At 37.9% G+C, this 18,279-nt stretch overlaps 1 protein-coding gene across 2 annotated transcripts in view; it reads left to right on the forward strand.

Moving 5' to 3' along the window:
- The window catches only part of GLRA2 (glycine receptor alpha 2), a 171,049-nt gene that overhangs the window by 1,498 nt on the left and 151,272 nt on the right, over positions 1-18,279 (forward strand). For both annotated transcript variants that reach the window (XM_015067836.3, XM_015067837.3), the window contains exon 2: positions 1,304-1,437. In XM_015067836.3, the coding sequence (XP_014923322.2) occupies positions 1,304-1,437 (134 nt within the window). The remainder of the gene's footprint in view (positions 1-1,303; positions 1,438-18,279) is intronic.

The raw sequence follows: 18,279 nt of genomic DNA on the forward strand, positions 1-18,279 counted from the left end.
ACCAAGAGAAATGGAACATATAGTGATAATTCTATGAGTACTGGGAAAACCCACTATGTTCCTTTCAGGTTCACACCTACTATGATTAAGAAAAATTGTATGCTGGGTTTCATTAGAATCATCATCATCACCATCATCATCATCATCATCACCTTCATTACCACCACTATCACCATCGTAATCAAATAATATTTGATTAATCAGATGAATCTGCATATGGGAATGTGAGTATTTTTAGATGACTCTATCAATTTTAACTCCTGCCAAATGTTTAAATCCTCCTTGCATTTAATACTTTGTATTTAATACTACTTCTTTGAAAAAGTGGCAAAAATGTGTTTTCTCAGTGATAGAATTAATTAGATTATTTGTTAAACTATTAAAACAGAGCTTGTAGAATATTATGCTTTAGGGAAGAAATAGACATTCAGTCAGCCACTATGTAATGTGAAAGAATTCATTTCACTACGAACCAAATAGGTTCTTTTTATAAGCCCTTTAAGGAAATTAAAAACATGAGAAATTTTCCAATCAACATTTAGTGTTTTTGATAATGCAGAAGACAAAATGATTTAGAAGTTCTTTTTCATGAATACTTTACTGGAGAGTCAACAATTTAAACACTAATATATAAATAACACCTGATAAAATAATAGAATTACAGACACACTTATTGTTGACCTATTTTAGAATGAAGATAAATGTCCAAGTGAAGCTTTTCTTTTAGACAATGCATAGAAAATTATTAGTAGTTGATAGCTGGAATAGAATCCAGCAGGTGAGAAAATAAGCAACGGAATAATTAGTTCACTGTTTACTTTGTTCTACTCATATTATTATATACTTCTAATAAAAAGTAGAAGACTTATATTAAGGGCTGAAATGCTGGAAGAATTGTTTGAAAGTCATGGAATGATTTTAAGACAATCACATTTTATAAATTACCATCTTCATTTCATTATCATCATCTTTATTTCTCTGATGACTCTAGAAAGAAATAGCTTTAATATATGTCCATGAAATCTACAACATAAGCTATGCATGTTATATCATCTTAAACATCTTTATAGCTACAGTTTGGACATCTGGGAGATAGGAGTCAGGATTTATAACTCTCATCATTTAAAGTTAACTTTACAGAATGTACAAGTTCAGAAGCTGACCAAAGAGTCTATAATTCTCTTTTTCTTCTTACAAACATATCGAATACATTAACAAAACATGATGTCAAACATTCTGTGAGCATTAGTTCTCAGGCGATGGTAGTGGAATTGTTGCTAAAACAAATTAATGATGTGTTTAGGACGGCTTTCTGCAAAGACCATGACTCCAGGTCTGGAAAACAACCTTCACAGACCCTATCGCCTTCAGATTTCTTGGACAAATTAATGGGAAGGACATCAGGATATGATGCAAGAATCAGGCCCAATTTTAAAGGTAGGTTCCATTTAAATTTATGTTAAGCCTGTGGGAAATCTAGATGTTTGAATAATATGAAATAAGTATTAAGGACTTTTTATTATAAAATGGAAACAAGTATAGTAGTCATTTCTCTTTGGCATTCTTTTGACCTAGCCAACATTTAATACCTTAAATTTTACAGGTTGTTTGCCACCTTTGAAAACTTCCCTCATTTTTATTCCATTCCACAAAGAAAACTAATGTCAGAGATTATTGCTACATTCCCTATTTTAAGTGGGAGTGTGAGTGGAAATGAATACAAGAGCAAATGATGGATTTGACTTGTATGAGTGTCTACCAGGATTCATACAAGATTCAAGGATTGTTCAGGATCTTTGGTTTTTATTTTGAATACCTACTCCCAAAGTGAAATTTAAATCTCAGTATAAAACATGCCATTTTACACACTGTCAGGCCTCTCTCATTTTTCAACATTGTAACAAGAGGCTCTAATTGAATACATCAGAAATTTTTGGTTTCCTCTTGTTTAAACATTTTAACTGTTTATTTGAAATTGTTTATCTGAAATTAACAAAAATCATAGAATCGTAAAGTGCACATGTCAAAGATGGTGGATCCTTTCTTTGCTTAATTAGAAACAAAAAGTTTGATGTTTTTATTTGTTTAACATTGTAAACATGTAATTAATCATCTGTAGAAATTACTTCTTATCTGTTTATTTTTATTCTAAATAAGAACCAGTTATAATAAATGAATTATTCCTGATGCTTTAACTTTCAAATACATATTTTAAGAGTCTCTTGTGTTTTGTCCCCCTCCCTGTTTTTATATTATTTTTGTTTCCCTTCCCTTTAAATGACAATTGAATTTTATCTTGTAATTTAACATAATGCATTGTGGAGTGTTTATATTTTATAAAAGAAGAATCTTATAATATTCATGCATTGTTTTCATTTTGCTTATTAGCAGTTTAATTAGATTGCTTTCCTTGAGTTTTGATTAATTTTATTATTGGCAAATATGAGCATGAAAACTAAATTCTAAATCATTTCTTCTTTAAATGCTACACCTCTGAATATACCCAGCTGAGTGCACATTTCATAAACAGATGTCAGAATTTTGACAAAACAAATGTTTCTGATTTTTAGAGTATTTCCAAAAGCAAAAACAGAACTAAGTTCAAAGCTTGATTCTGCTAAAAACAATTTTCATGCTCATCCCATTTCATACTAATTTTGTGGTCATTGCTTTGCAAGTCAATATTTGAAATAAAATCCTCTGAGTAACAACTTGAGAATGAGCTTTCAATGGGACTGCTCATTCATAAATTTATTCATTTAGTCATTCAATAACTTTTGAGTCTGAACTATATGGGAAATATTAACTACTGCATGCTTTGAAAAGTTGAGAGATGAAACAGGTTTGGGAGCTACTGTCAAAAATTTTAGAGGGGAGAGCAGATGTTACATGAATAGTTAAATACAAGAGTATATAATATTAGACAGAAATAGTTAAGGAGTTAATAGTTAAGTAACATTAGGAAGTACAGATAAAATGCTACAGGATTCCAACAAATGAAAACATGATTTCCTATTAAGCTACTCATGAAAAGGTTCATAGAGAAGGTCCAGAGATAGAAAATTGTTTCAAGTTTATGAGCATCATGTTAATAGCAGCACTTATTCATTATTTTCTAAAAGTAACTTTCCAAAAGGGGAGAGAAGTGAAGAGAGTAATAAAACAAATGCCCATGTTGCCATTGCTACTTCAAATGACCATATAGAATGAGCAATCACTTTCACACAGCTTTTTTTCTAGTCCTTCTGGGGATGTTACTCTTTGGAAATGATATTTCTCATGATTCTCAAGGATAAATAAATGGAGAGAATATCAAGTATAGCAAATCATGGCCATGTTTTTGAGATCTTTCCACTACTTAAAGACCTGAGCACAGGATGTTTTAAAGACTTATAAAAGGGAAATGGGGTAGATATCCTTTAAGACTCTTAACATTAATGGACTTCATGGAGTTTTGCCTCCCTCTCCCTTTAACTCTTCACCTCAAGGAAGCCTGATCCTCTTTCATAAATTTTATTTACATGAACCATTTATATCAGATTAATTACCTAACAGCTCCCACAATTCTCTTTACTCTGAGAATCTTGGCTCTTCCTGGATATAAAACATTCCCCATTATTTTAGACTAAAATAATTTTCACTCCTTGTGTTCCCATGAAACTTTATATGTCTAATATGGTTCTTTGCATATTTATGTTTTATCAACCCACCCCACAATGCATCTGAGAGGGCAAGAATGTACTATATACAACACACACACACACACACACACACACACACACACACACATCGCATAGGGAAAAGAAGTCATCCTTTTCTCCAGAATGAGAAAATAAGGACTGATAAAGAAAGGAAAATATAGATCAATTATGAAGATTAGTGCTTACAATTAGATGTAGTAGAAGTTGAGGGTGGAAACTTTTGAGGGACCAACCAGGGGTCACAATGGCTAGTAAAGATGATCTTAGCTGAGCTGAGGAGAAAGACATAAAGAGATAATAGGGAACTTGTTAAATGAGGAGGCTAGGAAGAACATTATAGTACTTACTGTAACTTACTGTAGTTGATTAGCAATGTACGAATGAGAAATGTTCTATAGTAGGTAGAAATGAAGGGTAATTAGGAAATGTGACTGTATCTAGAATAGTGACAGGCACCCTGTAAATGCTAAAAAATAAATTGGCTATGATAACAATAAACATGGTGATGAACATGATGTTGAAAACAACAATAATAGTAATTAATAAGATGACAGAAGGGCAAGATTTGACCATAAAAATAAAAACAAGAGCAAAATATGGGTTTTTGAGGTAAAGGGAATGGTTTTCTAGATGTCCTATTAAATATTAGCTCTTCTCTGTTTTCCTTGCTGCCATACATTGGCAAGGGAAAAGGAAATGCATATGCATAATTTTTCTTATTGGATGGAATTTTTCCTGCATGCTTTTAAGTCAATAAAATATTTCATGTCTATTCCATATCCTTGATGGGCTCTGAAAGATGTCATAATGGGCATATATACAAGAAGGAAAATGGACGTAAGCTAGAAAAGGGGACCAGAAATGAATCAGACTTAGGCTCTATAATTGAGAGCCATTCTTAGAAACTATGGGGGGAAATAGCTTTTCTGATGTGTTGAAGCACAAGTGTATAAACAAAGTCATGAGTCAGTGTTGCCAATTGCATTCCAACTATAAGATCCATAGAGACCTGGGTCAGATCTTGTCAAAACATAAATTTTCAAAATCTTCAGTTCAGATGAAAACACAAGCTATATTCATTCACAATTACCTGGTTCTGAAACCATGGTAAATATTGATTCTATGTCAACAGAGGGGCCACTTTCCCCACTTGGGTGATTTGTCTCATTGTCAGTTGATTTATCATGGTGTTATTCCATCATCCTATCAGATATTCCTTTGTCAGTATTATTGTATCTTGAAAATGCCACTTTAAACATTAAGCTTTTAAGGAATCCAAATGAAATGCTCAAGCCTGGGCAAAATGCATTAGTTCCGATTCTGTCTCTTTGAAACAAAGCTTTTATCTATTTTAATGAAATTTTCTTTGAAAATAAAATTAACTTAGAGATATATCCTAAGTTGCATCCCAATGTAAATAAATAACATTTCACTATAGCATTCATTTTGGAAGAAGATCTGGGATAGATAATGCCAGGAGATAATTATTCACTCCACTTCTTTGTGCATGCCATGCACACTAATTTTTTTCTAAGTCTGGGAGACCTAAATTTGAAAGTGTGATGTGTGACATTAAAACCTACATTTGCATGCAATATGGTTTCCTTCATTTTCTAAGGAGTTATCAGCTCAAGAGGTGTTTCGGATACAAGTAGAAATAGATCCACTTCCAAAAAATTAGAGGTTCAGGTTTCTCCCCTTGGAAATTCTATTGTATGTAGCCAAGTGGAGCTCAAGCTCAAATGTGCTTACCAATCCCTGTAGGGGGTAGCTTGAGCACAAATGTCCAGCAGGGACATTTGGAAAGGGTGATTCTCTCAGTTAGTGAGAATGCAGTCCCAGTGTGATCGTTTCTTTGATCACCCTGGTAGATGTGGGGCATCAGATGTTACTGTGGATTCTGAGAAAAAGATTAGAATTCTTGCAAGTATCAGAAGTATGTGACTCGAGTGCAGGAAGTTGCAGAAGCCTTCAGGCACCTGAAAGGGTACAGCCATTTTAGAACAAGACAATAGGAGATAAAAGGGAAAAGGGATTACTGAAATGAAAGGCTGCAGATAACAATGGGAAATTTACGTATGACAGTTTTGTTCAGAAATGATGCTGATGAAGATTCTGTAAAAAAAATTAACGTTTATTTTTGAGAGAGACAGAGTGCTAGCAGGGTAGGGGCAGACAGAGAGGGAGACACAGAATGCGAAGTAGGCTCCAGGCTCCACATTGTCAGCACAGAGCCCGATGCGGGGCTTGAACTCAACGAGCTGTGAGATCATGACCTGAGCCGAAGTCGGTCACTCAACCGACTGAGCCACCCAGGTGCCCCAAGATTTTTGAACATCTGAAATCCATTGACTGTGTCACAATTTAGCTTTTCTGGACTATATGGACACCAACCAACACTTTTGTATATACTACGCTGCTACAATGGGCCTATAAGGTGCTTGCCAGGATTTGAGGTGACATCAGGAAGGAGGCATGTACAACACTCTAATAGATTCTGGAAAAGTATATGTTTTCCTTTCCATGGTGACAGAGTAGTATGGTGGAGAGAGTCCTAGACTTGGATCCAGAAAATTCACATTCATGTCCTTTTTGAGAAAAGGTGTCTTCACTTCTCCATGCCTCAGGTTTTCTTCTGCCTTTGCCCATTTCATTTGAGTCCTTCTGAGCATCATATGAGATCATGCATCTGAATGATTTGTCTTTAACTATTATGTTTATTGAAAACAATTTGAATTATTATTACTAGTCCCTCATTTCTCTTTTGTAACTGACACTGATGCTGTATCGCCAAAGCTAACCCTTTATGGCTATTGGGGCCTTATTGTTACTTGATTTTTGTTAATAGACACACACAAAAAAGTCAGAGAAGTTCTAGTACCTTAGAGTGCTACTGCACTAATCAGAGCATAGATGTCATGAGTCTGTTGGCCCTCCTTTTATTATATTGGTGGGAAGATTTCCAACTTGAAAGGGCTAGTTCACATTCCTAAATATGAAACAAAGAGGGAGCCATTTGTGGGAAGGAATTATCTTTATACATTCAAATCCCATCCCTGATTATTTTTTTGGACTCATTTTTACAAGAACCAAGTAAAAGAAAGAACCAACTTTACTTGGCCCTAGAAAGAAGGACCCTGGGTTTAACTGGAGATATATGACTGTCATTTCTTATGTATTTTCTTGTCCACTTACTGTAGTTGCAAGGGTCACTGCACAAGCATGCAGAATTGATTTCTTATTTTAGAATGAGTATTTTAAAGAGAACATTTGGTCTCTACAACATGGCAGGTTAAGAGCACTGGAAATGGAAGCCCATAATTTAGTTGTTGAGAATGTACTGTATTGCTCCTTGGTTGATTCCGGGTAACTTCATATCCTTAATTTTCATTATTGAAAGAGCCTAAGCATGTTATCCTGAATTATATAGTGCTTGCTGTCCATCTTGAAGGACAATTCAGTCCATTTTGCTGTTAACCCGAGACTTCATTTTTTAAAAAAAGATAACAGCATAGATATCAGGGTATCTTGGTCCTTAATGATTAGACATTAAAGTGTGTCCAGTTAGGGGCACCTGGGTGGCTCAGTCGGTTGAGCGTCCGACTTCAGTTCAGGTCATGATGTCACAGTCTGTGAGTTCAAGCCCCGCGTCGGGCTCTGTGCTGACAGCTCAGAGCCTGGAGCCTGCTTCGGATTCTGTGTCCCTCCCTCTCTCTGCCCCTCCCCGGCTCATGCTCTGCCTCTCTCTGTCTCAAAAATAAATAAAAACATTAAAAAAAAATAAAGTGTGTCCAGTTAGGGCTATCAGGTTTAGAGTGAGGAAAAAATAATCATTAGTTTGTTCCTGGTGGTGCTGAATATGTTTCATGGTGTGGGATCAGACATGTTTAGAATAGGGTCTTAAAAATGGAAATATAGTTGATCAATCCTCATAACACCAAGGTCTTCGGAAATGTTTTGGGTACTCTTTGTGGTTAACACCTAAGAGGCTGTCCTGACTGGGGCATGCAGCATTTGCTCATTGACTTATTTCTTGAGAGGGCTACTTTGGACACTTGTGACTGACTGCAGACATTGTTTGTCACATGAAATGCACTGAAGGAAGGACCTGCACAAAGGAATAGGTCTCTAAGTGGTATTCTTAAGTGAGAAAGACATTTAAAAATGAAGCCACTGGGGGTCGCCTGGGTGGCTCAGTCGGTTGAGCGTCCGACTTCGGCTCAGGTCATGATCTCGCGGTCCATGGGTTTGAGCCCCGTGCTGGGCTCTGTGCTGACAGCTCGGAGCCTGGAGCCTGCTTCTGATCCTGTGTCTCCCTCTCTCTCTGCCCTTCCCCCACTCTTACTTTGTCTCACTCTGTCTCTCAAAAATAAATAAATGTAAAAAAAATTAAAAAAAAATGAAGCCATTGGGTTACCCTCTTGGAGTATAGTCTAGCTGGCCAAACAAGTATGGTCATGGGGCAAGTACATGTAATGGTTTTACATCTTTATACTGGAGTCTAAACACACAGTTCATTTCTTTGTTCCTATAATAAATAGTGAGTAATTACTCTGAGCCAGGTGCCACATTACTTGCTAAGTATAAGATGGTAAACCAAAATCCAACTTTTAAGTGTCAGTCCTCACTTTACTAAAAACTGGAATATAATTTGTAAACTGAATGCTGCAGGACCTTTGTAGGAAAGAAATGGCACACTCCAATGGGGCTTGAGAAGGTTTGGAAAACCAGTCCTGAAAGGAGACTGTAGTACTCTGGGACTATCAACAACAGACCTGAAGAGGCAAGGGAGGGAGTAGTTACCAGAACCTAGACAACGTGGCTATATAGACAGGCCACTTAATGAGATCTGTAGAGCAATGTAGTCACTCTATGCTGTCCTAGCAGGGAGAAAGCTACAGAATAAATATTCTGATCTTACTTTCCTCCTGTATTCCATTTTCTTATTGGACTCTCATTGGCCAAATCCAACTAGAAGTTAGAGGGCAAGGGAGCTCAAAGATGCATACCTGAAAGGTCAGCTTCCCAAGGTACAGAGAAGAACAGAAAAGAGAAGACAGTGTCTCTGGAAAGAAATGGAAGATAATCAGCACAAAGCCAATGTGCAAGCAAAGTCATCCCTCAACCTTCCAGTGGTGGAGCAGATACCTCCAAAACTGATAATCAGTTCAGAAAGTCTGCCCTGATCAGTCTTGGGAAAGAAGGGAAGTGAGAAAGGGATGTCATTTGGATATATTATCCCAAGAGTAAATGATACCTCTAAAAGCACAGAAGAGAGAGGAAGATAATATATACTGATAGTTCTGTCTCCTAAACTGACAACTGAAAGAGGCACATTGTGCGTGTGTGTGTGCACGGCTCGCGCGTGCACGGGGGCGGGGGGGCCGAGAGGGGGGCAGGGGGGGCCGAGAGGGGGGCGGAGAGAGAAAACTTTCTGTGGAGTATATGAATATAATCAATATGGCTTCCCGTCTATCTAATATGTTTATATGTTTGCCAATACTATATTGTTGTGCTTTGCCCCATGGTCATCCCTTACAGGCTCCTCATACCGGGATGTGTTGCGGGCTTAGATTTGAGCATAAGACTTAATGCCGAGTCTCTTTGGGGCGGCATTTCTGAGACACTTTCTTTCCAGCCATGCTCTTGTGTCCTGCATAGAGCCGAAGAGTGGTAGACAAAGAAAAGATTGGGTGGAGGTTAGAAGAATGTGAAGACCAGGAGTAGAGTAGTGTGTGTTTCAAGGAAATGGTGAGGCCTGTTTCCCACTCCTTGGCTGGTTTGATTACTGCACCTGAAACACAGTTATCACGGCAATTTTGCTACTTTAGGAAAACCTCAGAACCACTTTACCACATAATTTTTCTTTCATTTTTAAAACCCAACTGTATAGAGAAGATAATATAATCTATCTTTTTCTGATTTATTTACATTTAAATACTGCAAGATGTTGATTTCTAAGAACCACTTCATGTCTAACAAGGCAGTTGAGATTTCTTTTATCAGGCTCTCTCCTACAAAAAGCATTCTATGCCCCCAAAATATATTCAGAAAACAAGGAGTCTGTTTATTCAGCTTTGAACCTCAAACTCTCTGAAAATTGAATGATACACACATTTGGCAAACGGCACTATAGCAACTCAAGCTAAATGATGTGATTCAGAATAATTTATAAATATAATGTGCAATGCTCACAGTGGAATTCTTACAGTCTACTTTTTCCTTTGAGTTAACTCTGGTTTTAGTACTTGAATGTTGCATAAAGTATGTGAAGCCAAAGGATTGACGATTTAGTACTAAACCAAATGAGCAACCAACCAGATGTGTTTCTCTAACCACAAGTTTCAGAACACCTGCCTCAGGGTCACCTGAGAGTCCTGTTAAAAGGGCACATACCTAGCCCCACGCTTCTCCAGGCTTACCTCTTCAGAACTGCTGAGTGATGGGATCTTAAAATATTCACTTGAACAAATTCATAACACCTTGCAGCTTATAGGGCTAGAATGAGAAAATTTTGCCCCTGTATCTGAAGGATAATACCTTCCTTGTATTGTCCCCAAGATACCACGTGCCAGGAATTGCCTTACCAAATAAAGGGGGAGGGGGGGAATCCCACAAGAGAGAAAAAAAATCTAAACAGAGACTCATGAGACCTGATTTTTTCACCTAACCTTTCTGGGATTCATTTTTGTCATCTCCAAAAATAAAGGATTTGGACCAAGATGTCTATGTCACTTCCAACTTTGATAGTATCCTTGCCTTTATATTCTAAATTAAAACTCTAGGGTATGTCATTTTATAAATTATTAATTCACCCACAGAAGAGCTTGGATACATCCACTTTTCCTAGAGAACAGGTCTTTCTGCTGAGAAATAGTAATTATGTCCAGATATTTTTTGCAGTTGCCCCTGTCTCATTTTAACTCCCAATATTTCAAGGATGGCCATTATCCTATGGGAAGACTCTGGAAACTTATGAGGGGATTACTGAAGAAATCAGGCATTTATGATTTTGTCTTGCTTTTGTTCTGGAGGTGGCAAATTCAGGCACAGAGGCTGCTTCTGGGAAAAGTACCACCATGTTTCTTTAGTTCAGCATCTGGCCAAAGATGTTTCTCAAAACACTAGTCCCATGAAATATTCTCAGATAAGAGGTTTAAAATGTAAAATAAGAATGGGATAGTCTACAAAACATCCTCTGAGAGAGCCCCAGTAGTCATTAGCATATTAAAAAGTTTCAAGAAAACCTGAAGTAAAAATACACAAATAAATGTTTTTAAAACTTTTTTTTTTCCACAGGGGCTTATCCTATGCTTATTTGATCATGAATTTCTTAAATGAGTAACATTCTGAGGGACTGGTGTTTCATAGAATACACTTTGGAAATGTGGTCTTGGTAAAATCCATAGTTTAAAAAATTTTTTTATATTTATTTATTTTTGAGAAAGAGAATGAACATGGGAGGGGGAAGGGCAGAGAGAGGGGGACAGAGAATCTGAAGTGGGCTCCATGCTGGCAGCACAGAGCCCGAGTTGGAGCTCGAACTCATGAACTATGAGATCATGACTGAACCAAAGTTGGATGCTTAACCAACTGAGCCACCCAGGTGCCCCTAAATTCCATAAATCTAAATGAAATCTTTTGCCATGAAAATAGATGATGATGATGATGATGTTGGAAAACCTATGATGCTCTGATAGATAATATCCATAAGAGTGAGAAGGCTCCTGCATTCAGTAAACTTGGCTTTCATTTTGATACATGGTCAACATGAGCATCCTGATGCCACAAGAGAATTACTCTACAAGTTAAAATATTATTGCAGGCTATTTATCTCCTGTTTCATTTACATGAATAAATGAGCAAACAGTGGTGTTTTGAAAAAACGAACATTGAAGACAAAAGAAAAGACATTAGTCAATACAGCAAAATACTTCAATCGGATGATCATCTTCTATTTTAGTCTTTATGTTTCCTGAATGCTGAATGACAAATACACATCCAAACAAGTGACCTTTAACCTTGAACTAAAGACATTTCTCCAGCAGGCTAGGACAAAGTTTCAGGCCCGTATGAAGAGTTTCCTTTTGGATTGCCATTGTCTCTTTCAGGCAGTTTTCCAAGATGGATAAATTTTATGGTTGTACGATTTCCATTCAGCTGGTGGTTTAGAATTTTTTTCCCATCATGTCCTTGAAATGAAATTTTTCAAATTTGAATCCATTCTTAAAAACCCCACATTTAAAAACATTGAAATTATACAATATTTATCCTAGATAACTTGTGTAGGTTTAAGATTAAGGTCTTCATTTATTAGCACTAAAATATATTCTAAGTGGGTCTTCTCAAAATTAATTATGTTTCATACTTAGATATATAAATTCCCAGGAAAAACTATTGAAAATTGTTTTCAATAAAGGTGGATGTGGGGAGAAATGTATTTGACATAATTACTAAATGTCTTGAGAAAAAAATATATATGTGTGTGTGTGTATCTTTTTTTTTAAATTTTTTTTAATGTTTATTTATTTTGAGACAGAGAGAGACAGAGCATGAACGGGGGAGGGGCAGAGAGAGAGGGAGGCACAGAACCAGAAGCAGGCTCCAGGCTCTGAGCCATCAGCCCAGAGCCCGACGCGGGGCTCGAACTCATGGAACGTGAGATCGTGACCTGAGCTGAAGTCGGACGCTCAACCGACTGAGCCACCCAGGCGCCCCATAATCTTATTATATAATATAATAAAGATTATATACATATAATCTTATATATATAATCTTTATTACTAGTTATTCTCCCATGCTTTCTCTGAGAGAGTTTGTCAAATAACCAAGTATGATTTTTTTCTTTCTGTTTCTTACTCCAGGATCTTAGGGAAATATGAGAACAAAGTAGAGAGTGAGGAAATATTAAAACTACCTTAGATTTAATCAATGACTTCTGATCCATGCCATTGATTTCATACAGTAGATGAAGATACATTGATGACAGAGCAACTACACATTCTGTATGAGACTAGTCCTTTATTTGAAACATTGCTTCAAGGTATCTACACTGATGGCATCAGTGTAACTGACATTTCACTGTACGACCCACAGATAACGGAATACCAATTTTTAAGCTTTTCTGGTGATTGAGGGTTGGCAGCCTTAGACATACTGGACCTCAAGGAGGAAGTGAGTGAAGACTAACTATAATGAAATTACTTAGCATATACACAGTTTGCTTACTCTGTCTTCAAATTTTGTTTCATATAGCCTGATGCCTGACTCAAATTCCTTGTTATCATTTGCTTCTGATGTCACTGCTGATTCTCCATTTCTAGGAGGTGGACAGTGGCATTAGGGGACTAGGGACTAGGGGGACTAGGGACCATTAGGGGACAAGGAGATGGCTTTGCTGAATCCTTAGCTATAGAAGTCAGGGAATACAAACAAGAAGATAACATTTTCTCCAGAATTTTGAGATTTGCTTTCAAAACAAAGTACATAATATCTTCCCAAAATATAAAAATTTAAGAAGAGATCATGGCTCTTTGAAAGGAAGTGTCACATAGGCCCAATGCCATGTCTTGTGAGTAGGAAAACTGGCACCAAAATTTCCATGTTTTTCAGGAGGAGTTTTGATAGATAAAATGCCACTCTGCTTCCTCTCTCTAAAATTTGAGATCATAGCTTCTTATCAGCAAAGTTGCTATACTATTCAGTATTTATTTTCTCTGGAATATCCTGTTTCATTTTCTGGGGTTGGTGACCACTCTGTGACCAGTAGCATACTTGACCTAATGCTTACCAAATGAATCCTATATTATCAGGCTGATTTTCTCCAGCTCTCCAAAAATAGGAGGAATTACCCACAGTCTGGGATATGTGTTACATTTATTTCCCCCAAGCACCTACCTACATTTCCAATATTCATATTTGTTTATTGGGCACATATGCCTCATTTAAGCTCATCCTTTATTCAAATCTTCTGAACAAATATTCCCACTTAAAACCCAGCAGGTGGCTTCCTGTTCCATAGATCTCCTGATGCCAACCAAGTTTCTAAAATGCTGGGCTTTCAGCAAAGTGTATGAATTTGTGACTTGGGGCAAATATCCTAACTCCCCTTAAAAAAAGGATTTCCTCAGCAAGAGAACACACTTAAGGAAAAAATTCCACATTTCTACTTGTCAAACAGACGCTGCAAATAGCATAATTACACGCAGATTTTTTTATTTCCTGCCTACTTTTGAAACTGGGTTTGCATAGGGCCCTTGGGTGAAGAGTCTTCCATAGCACCCACTCACCCCAACTGAATTCTTTGAAGAGGTGTCAATGTATAGTTAACAGCAATATAGCTTGGGTGAAGGAATGTTTGTGGAGCTCAGTGAAAATAGATCGACACACGACGTTTCCATGATTGAATTATGAGTCCTTTGTCATGGGACCTTTCTCATTCCTCTATACATGAAAAGAACATAGATATTCTATAAGAATCTGGAACCAGGTGCTAACAATATGTGCCACAATAAACTGTGCATATGTAAAGTCTCAAGTGAGTAGCTATCCCTCAGTGTCGAACTATTCATATAAATGTCAGAATAAATTATCTGCTTCAGCAATAGAGCAAAACAGTTGAGGGTACTAACAAAAAGTGCCCATCGGTGACATCGCACAATATGCCGTATAAATTGCAGAATGACACCTTTGAAAAAAATTTGTTTACTGCTGAGGGGTAATGTGGCAGGTGCAAAGAAGGCAAAGAAATATAGAATGGATAATAAATAGATTCTAAAGGCAAGCTAAGATCAGAAATAAACTCCTATACTTTTTTTAGAAAACTCATAGTGCAGCTGCTCTGGGGTGTCTGATTGGCGATATCTTTATCTGAATGCACAGGAAAAGCAAGCTGAGCTGTCACCCAAGAGAGTACAGAGCTCAAAATACTAGTATCCTCGATGTTCTAGGCCTCTCATGACTCTAGAAATTCTCCTGGGACTTATCACTTCCTTATACACCTGCACATGGCTTACAAGGATCTTTGTGGTTAGATTTTTGACTACATCTATCTGAGGTTAGATTTCTGAGAGGCGGACCCTGTGTGCGAGTAATTTACTAAGGACAAGTGAGCAGGAGAGACATATAAGAGGGTGATATGAAAATCAGGAAAGAACGGAGGAGAAACCCAGTATGGGCGTGATCTCAGGCAAAGTTCAATAGAAGGTGGGTTCGACCTGATCGCCAGAGTTTCAGGGGAAACTCTTCAGTGTAAGCTGTACCCCAGTGTTTTCCTGAGTAGAGGCAAGAGAGCTGGCTTTTCATACTCCCCTCTGTCAATTATTGAGTAAAGACTGCCCTCAGGGTGTATGTAAGTGAGTGGAGAGAGTAAATTTCCCAGATGTTTCTATGTATCTCTTTTCATGTGGGCAAAAGGACCTCCAGTAGCCCCAGAACAGTCCTCTGTGAAAGGCCACATGTTCTGACTACTGGAAGCAAAAGCACACTGAGGTGAGAGGCCGAAAATGATAAATGGGATCCAAGGAACCTGGGGGAGAATCAATACTGTCCATTTCAATGTGACCATTCCACATCTCTAGCCATGCCCTCCCACTCTGTTCCAGCCTCAGTGCCCTAGTTCCTGTTCCTCAAACCTTTTATTTGTGGTGTTTTGCCACTTTAATTTCCCTACACTGTGCCTGCCTTTCCAGCCGCCTAATACCTACTCATCCTACAGACCTCAGCGTCAATATCATGTCCTCCAGTCTCTTGTGATTGGCTGCTCCTCTGTCTCTTTCCCTCTAAACTAGTTCAAGGAGGCCAGAGATTGGGCTTATGTCATTCCCCACTGTACCTCCAACATCTGACAGTAGGTGGGTAGCCAATAAACATTTATCAAATGGATAGAAAAACTTACAATACCAATCTTATTCCTAGAAAAAAAAAAAGCTTTATTCTTAGAATCTATACTAAAACAAAGTTGGACATGAACAACTGAATTAAAATAAAAAATTACTATCTGGTAATATTTGTGATTCTTTAAAAATGCACAAGGGGCACCTGGGTGGCTCAGCGGGTTGAGCATCCGACTTCGGCTCAGGTCATGATCTCATTGAGTTTGAGCCCCGCATCGGGCTCTGTGCTGACAGCTCGGAGCCGGGAGCCTGCTTGGGATTCTGTGTCACCCTCTCTCTCTGCCCCTCCCCTGCTCACACTCTGTCTCTGTCTTTGTCTCTCTCCAAAATAAACATTAAAAAATGCATGAAGTTTCCCCACACGTGTTATCTCATTTGACTCCTTATGTATTCCTCAGAATCAAAAACAGCTGGAATTTTGTTTACCATTCTTATTATTTAGGGGGAAGAAAAAGTCATTTTGCTGTCAGACAGGACTTAGGCCAACACTACCTTCCCAGATACATAAAACCTAGGATGGAGAAGAATGTAGGTCATGATTTAAAGAGTGAAGACAAAAACCCTCGATCTGCAATCCTTCATTGAATGTATTTTTAATATAACTGCCCCCCTTTCTATTACAGGGTGAGTCTAATTTAGCTTTGAACTCCCAGATTTTTGTGCTCTTTGTAGGAGCTTAATAAATGTTCAATGTTGAGTGAGGAGATTCATTCACATATAGATACATATCAAATATTTGTTGTGCATATGGCACTGTGCTAGGCACCAAGTAGAGGAGAATTAAAAGGGAAATTGTTAATTTACCAGCATTCTAACCTCCAACTTTCCTATCCCACCTCCTTCTACTTTACCACTATTCCAGGGCTAACATTCTATGTATAAAAAGCTGTATTTTCCATGCCCAGTTCTGCACAGGGATGTATCGCAGCAGCAAACGTACCCAAATAGGATTCACTGGCCTGAGGCAACTTTCCTACTCAGTGCCTGCAGTGTTTAGTAAATAAAACCAACGTGCCCAAATGATACTCATTGTGAATACTGGTTATACCTGAATTACCAGTAAGTTCCAACTGCTAAAGCAATATCAGATTCCCTTCATGGTTATAGCCCTTAACCCCTTCCAAACCAGTGAGCCTGTGATTGATTCTCCTCTAAAATTCTCCTTTTGAGCCTCATCTTCCAGCTTCATCCAAAATAGAAGAGTGGCTTTCAAGGTATAGGATTCTCCCAGATTATGAGGCAGCGGACAAAAACTTTTCATAGGCCTGAGAAGCCCAACTTAGGCACTTACTACTAATGATGATCTTTATATTTCTTTGGAGAGCCCTTTATATGCTAGAGGTCAAACTACAGAGGAGAAACAAAAAGTAGCTCTAGGCTCCATAAAAGAGGTGATTGTTTGAGTTGGGTCTTATAAGATGAGTAGGTACTCTATGAATGAAAAAGAGAATTTCAGTTAGGGAAGTCTCTATGTCTGGGGAGAAAACAGCTACCTTGGGGGATAACAAAAGATGAGTGTACCTAGAGGAAGTAAAAGGAGGTGAGTCATAGAAGATAAGGCTAGAAAATAAAGTTAGGGCCAGAGTGTTAAGGAGATTATTAACACGTTGAAATTTAACCATAGGTAACAGGAAGGCAATGAAGGTTTTTAAGTAGAGAAGGGGCATAACTAAATGTGGTTTCTAGGAAGATAACTCAAAATACCTTTCAAATGATATGCTAGAATGGTGGAGAATCAGGGTGCCATGACAATCACCCACAAGAGAGAAATAGTGAAGCTTTAGGCTTAGACAGTGGCAATGGGATTAGAGAGCAGGAGCCAGATTAACAAGATAAATTTAAGGCCAAATTGCATTAGACAAGATGTGGAGGGTACAACAGAAAGAGTAGTGTTTGATGCAAGGTTCCAGTTCAGGCAATGAGCAGTTGGTGATTTTGTTTACCCAAAGAGGAGATATAAGGGGAAGAAGATGCTGAGGGAGGAAGATAATAAGCTCAGCTTTGGGCACGTGTTTGAGATGACCACTACAAATCCATGCAGACATGTCTAACCTGCAATTGAAAATGTTAATTTGAGCCAAAAAGATATGTCAGGGCTACAAATGTAAGAATGGGATTCATCAGAATGTAATAGTACCAACTAAGATCACTCAGTGCAGAAGTGTAGAAAGAGTAGTGAAGAGGACTAAGAATAGGACGTCCATATACATGAACATTGAGGGAGTCGGGGGAAGGGAAGGAGGACTCAACAAAGAGTACTGAGAAGGAGTGGTCAGAAAATCTGGCAAAGAACCAGGAAAAGATGTATGTAGTCACTGATGTTAAAGGAAGAGAGAGTTTCGTGGATGAGGAAATCAATCATGCCAAGTGCAGCAGGAACGTTGAGTAGAAAGAGGCAAGGAAGGAGACCACTGGATTTTGTCAGTGGGACATTTTTGACCTTAGCAGGGGCAATCTCTCTAAAAAAGGGTGACAAAAGCTTAGATTGTATTTGGTTGTAGAGTGAATGAAATTTTACAAAGTGGAAAAAAATTAATGTGTAAACTTTTCATTTAAAGGAGTAATGCCAGGGATGGGGCATCTGGGTGGCTCAGTCGGTTAAGCATCTGACTTGATTTTGGCCCAGGTCATAATCTCATGGTTCGTGGGTTTGACACGTGGCTCGTGCTGACAGTGCAGAGCCT

The sequence above is a fragment of the Acinonyx jubatus genome, chromosome X, assembly GCF_027475565.1.
Source record: "Acinonyx jubatus isolate Ajub_Pintada_27869175 chromosome X, VMU_Ajub_asm_v1.0, whole genome shotgun sequence".
Taxonomy (NCBI): Eukaryota; Metazoa; Chordata; class Mammalia; order Carnivora; family Felidae; genus Acinonyx; species Acinonyx jubatus.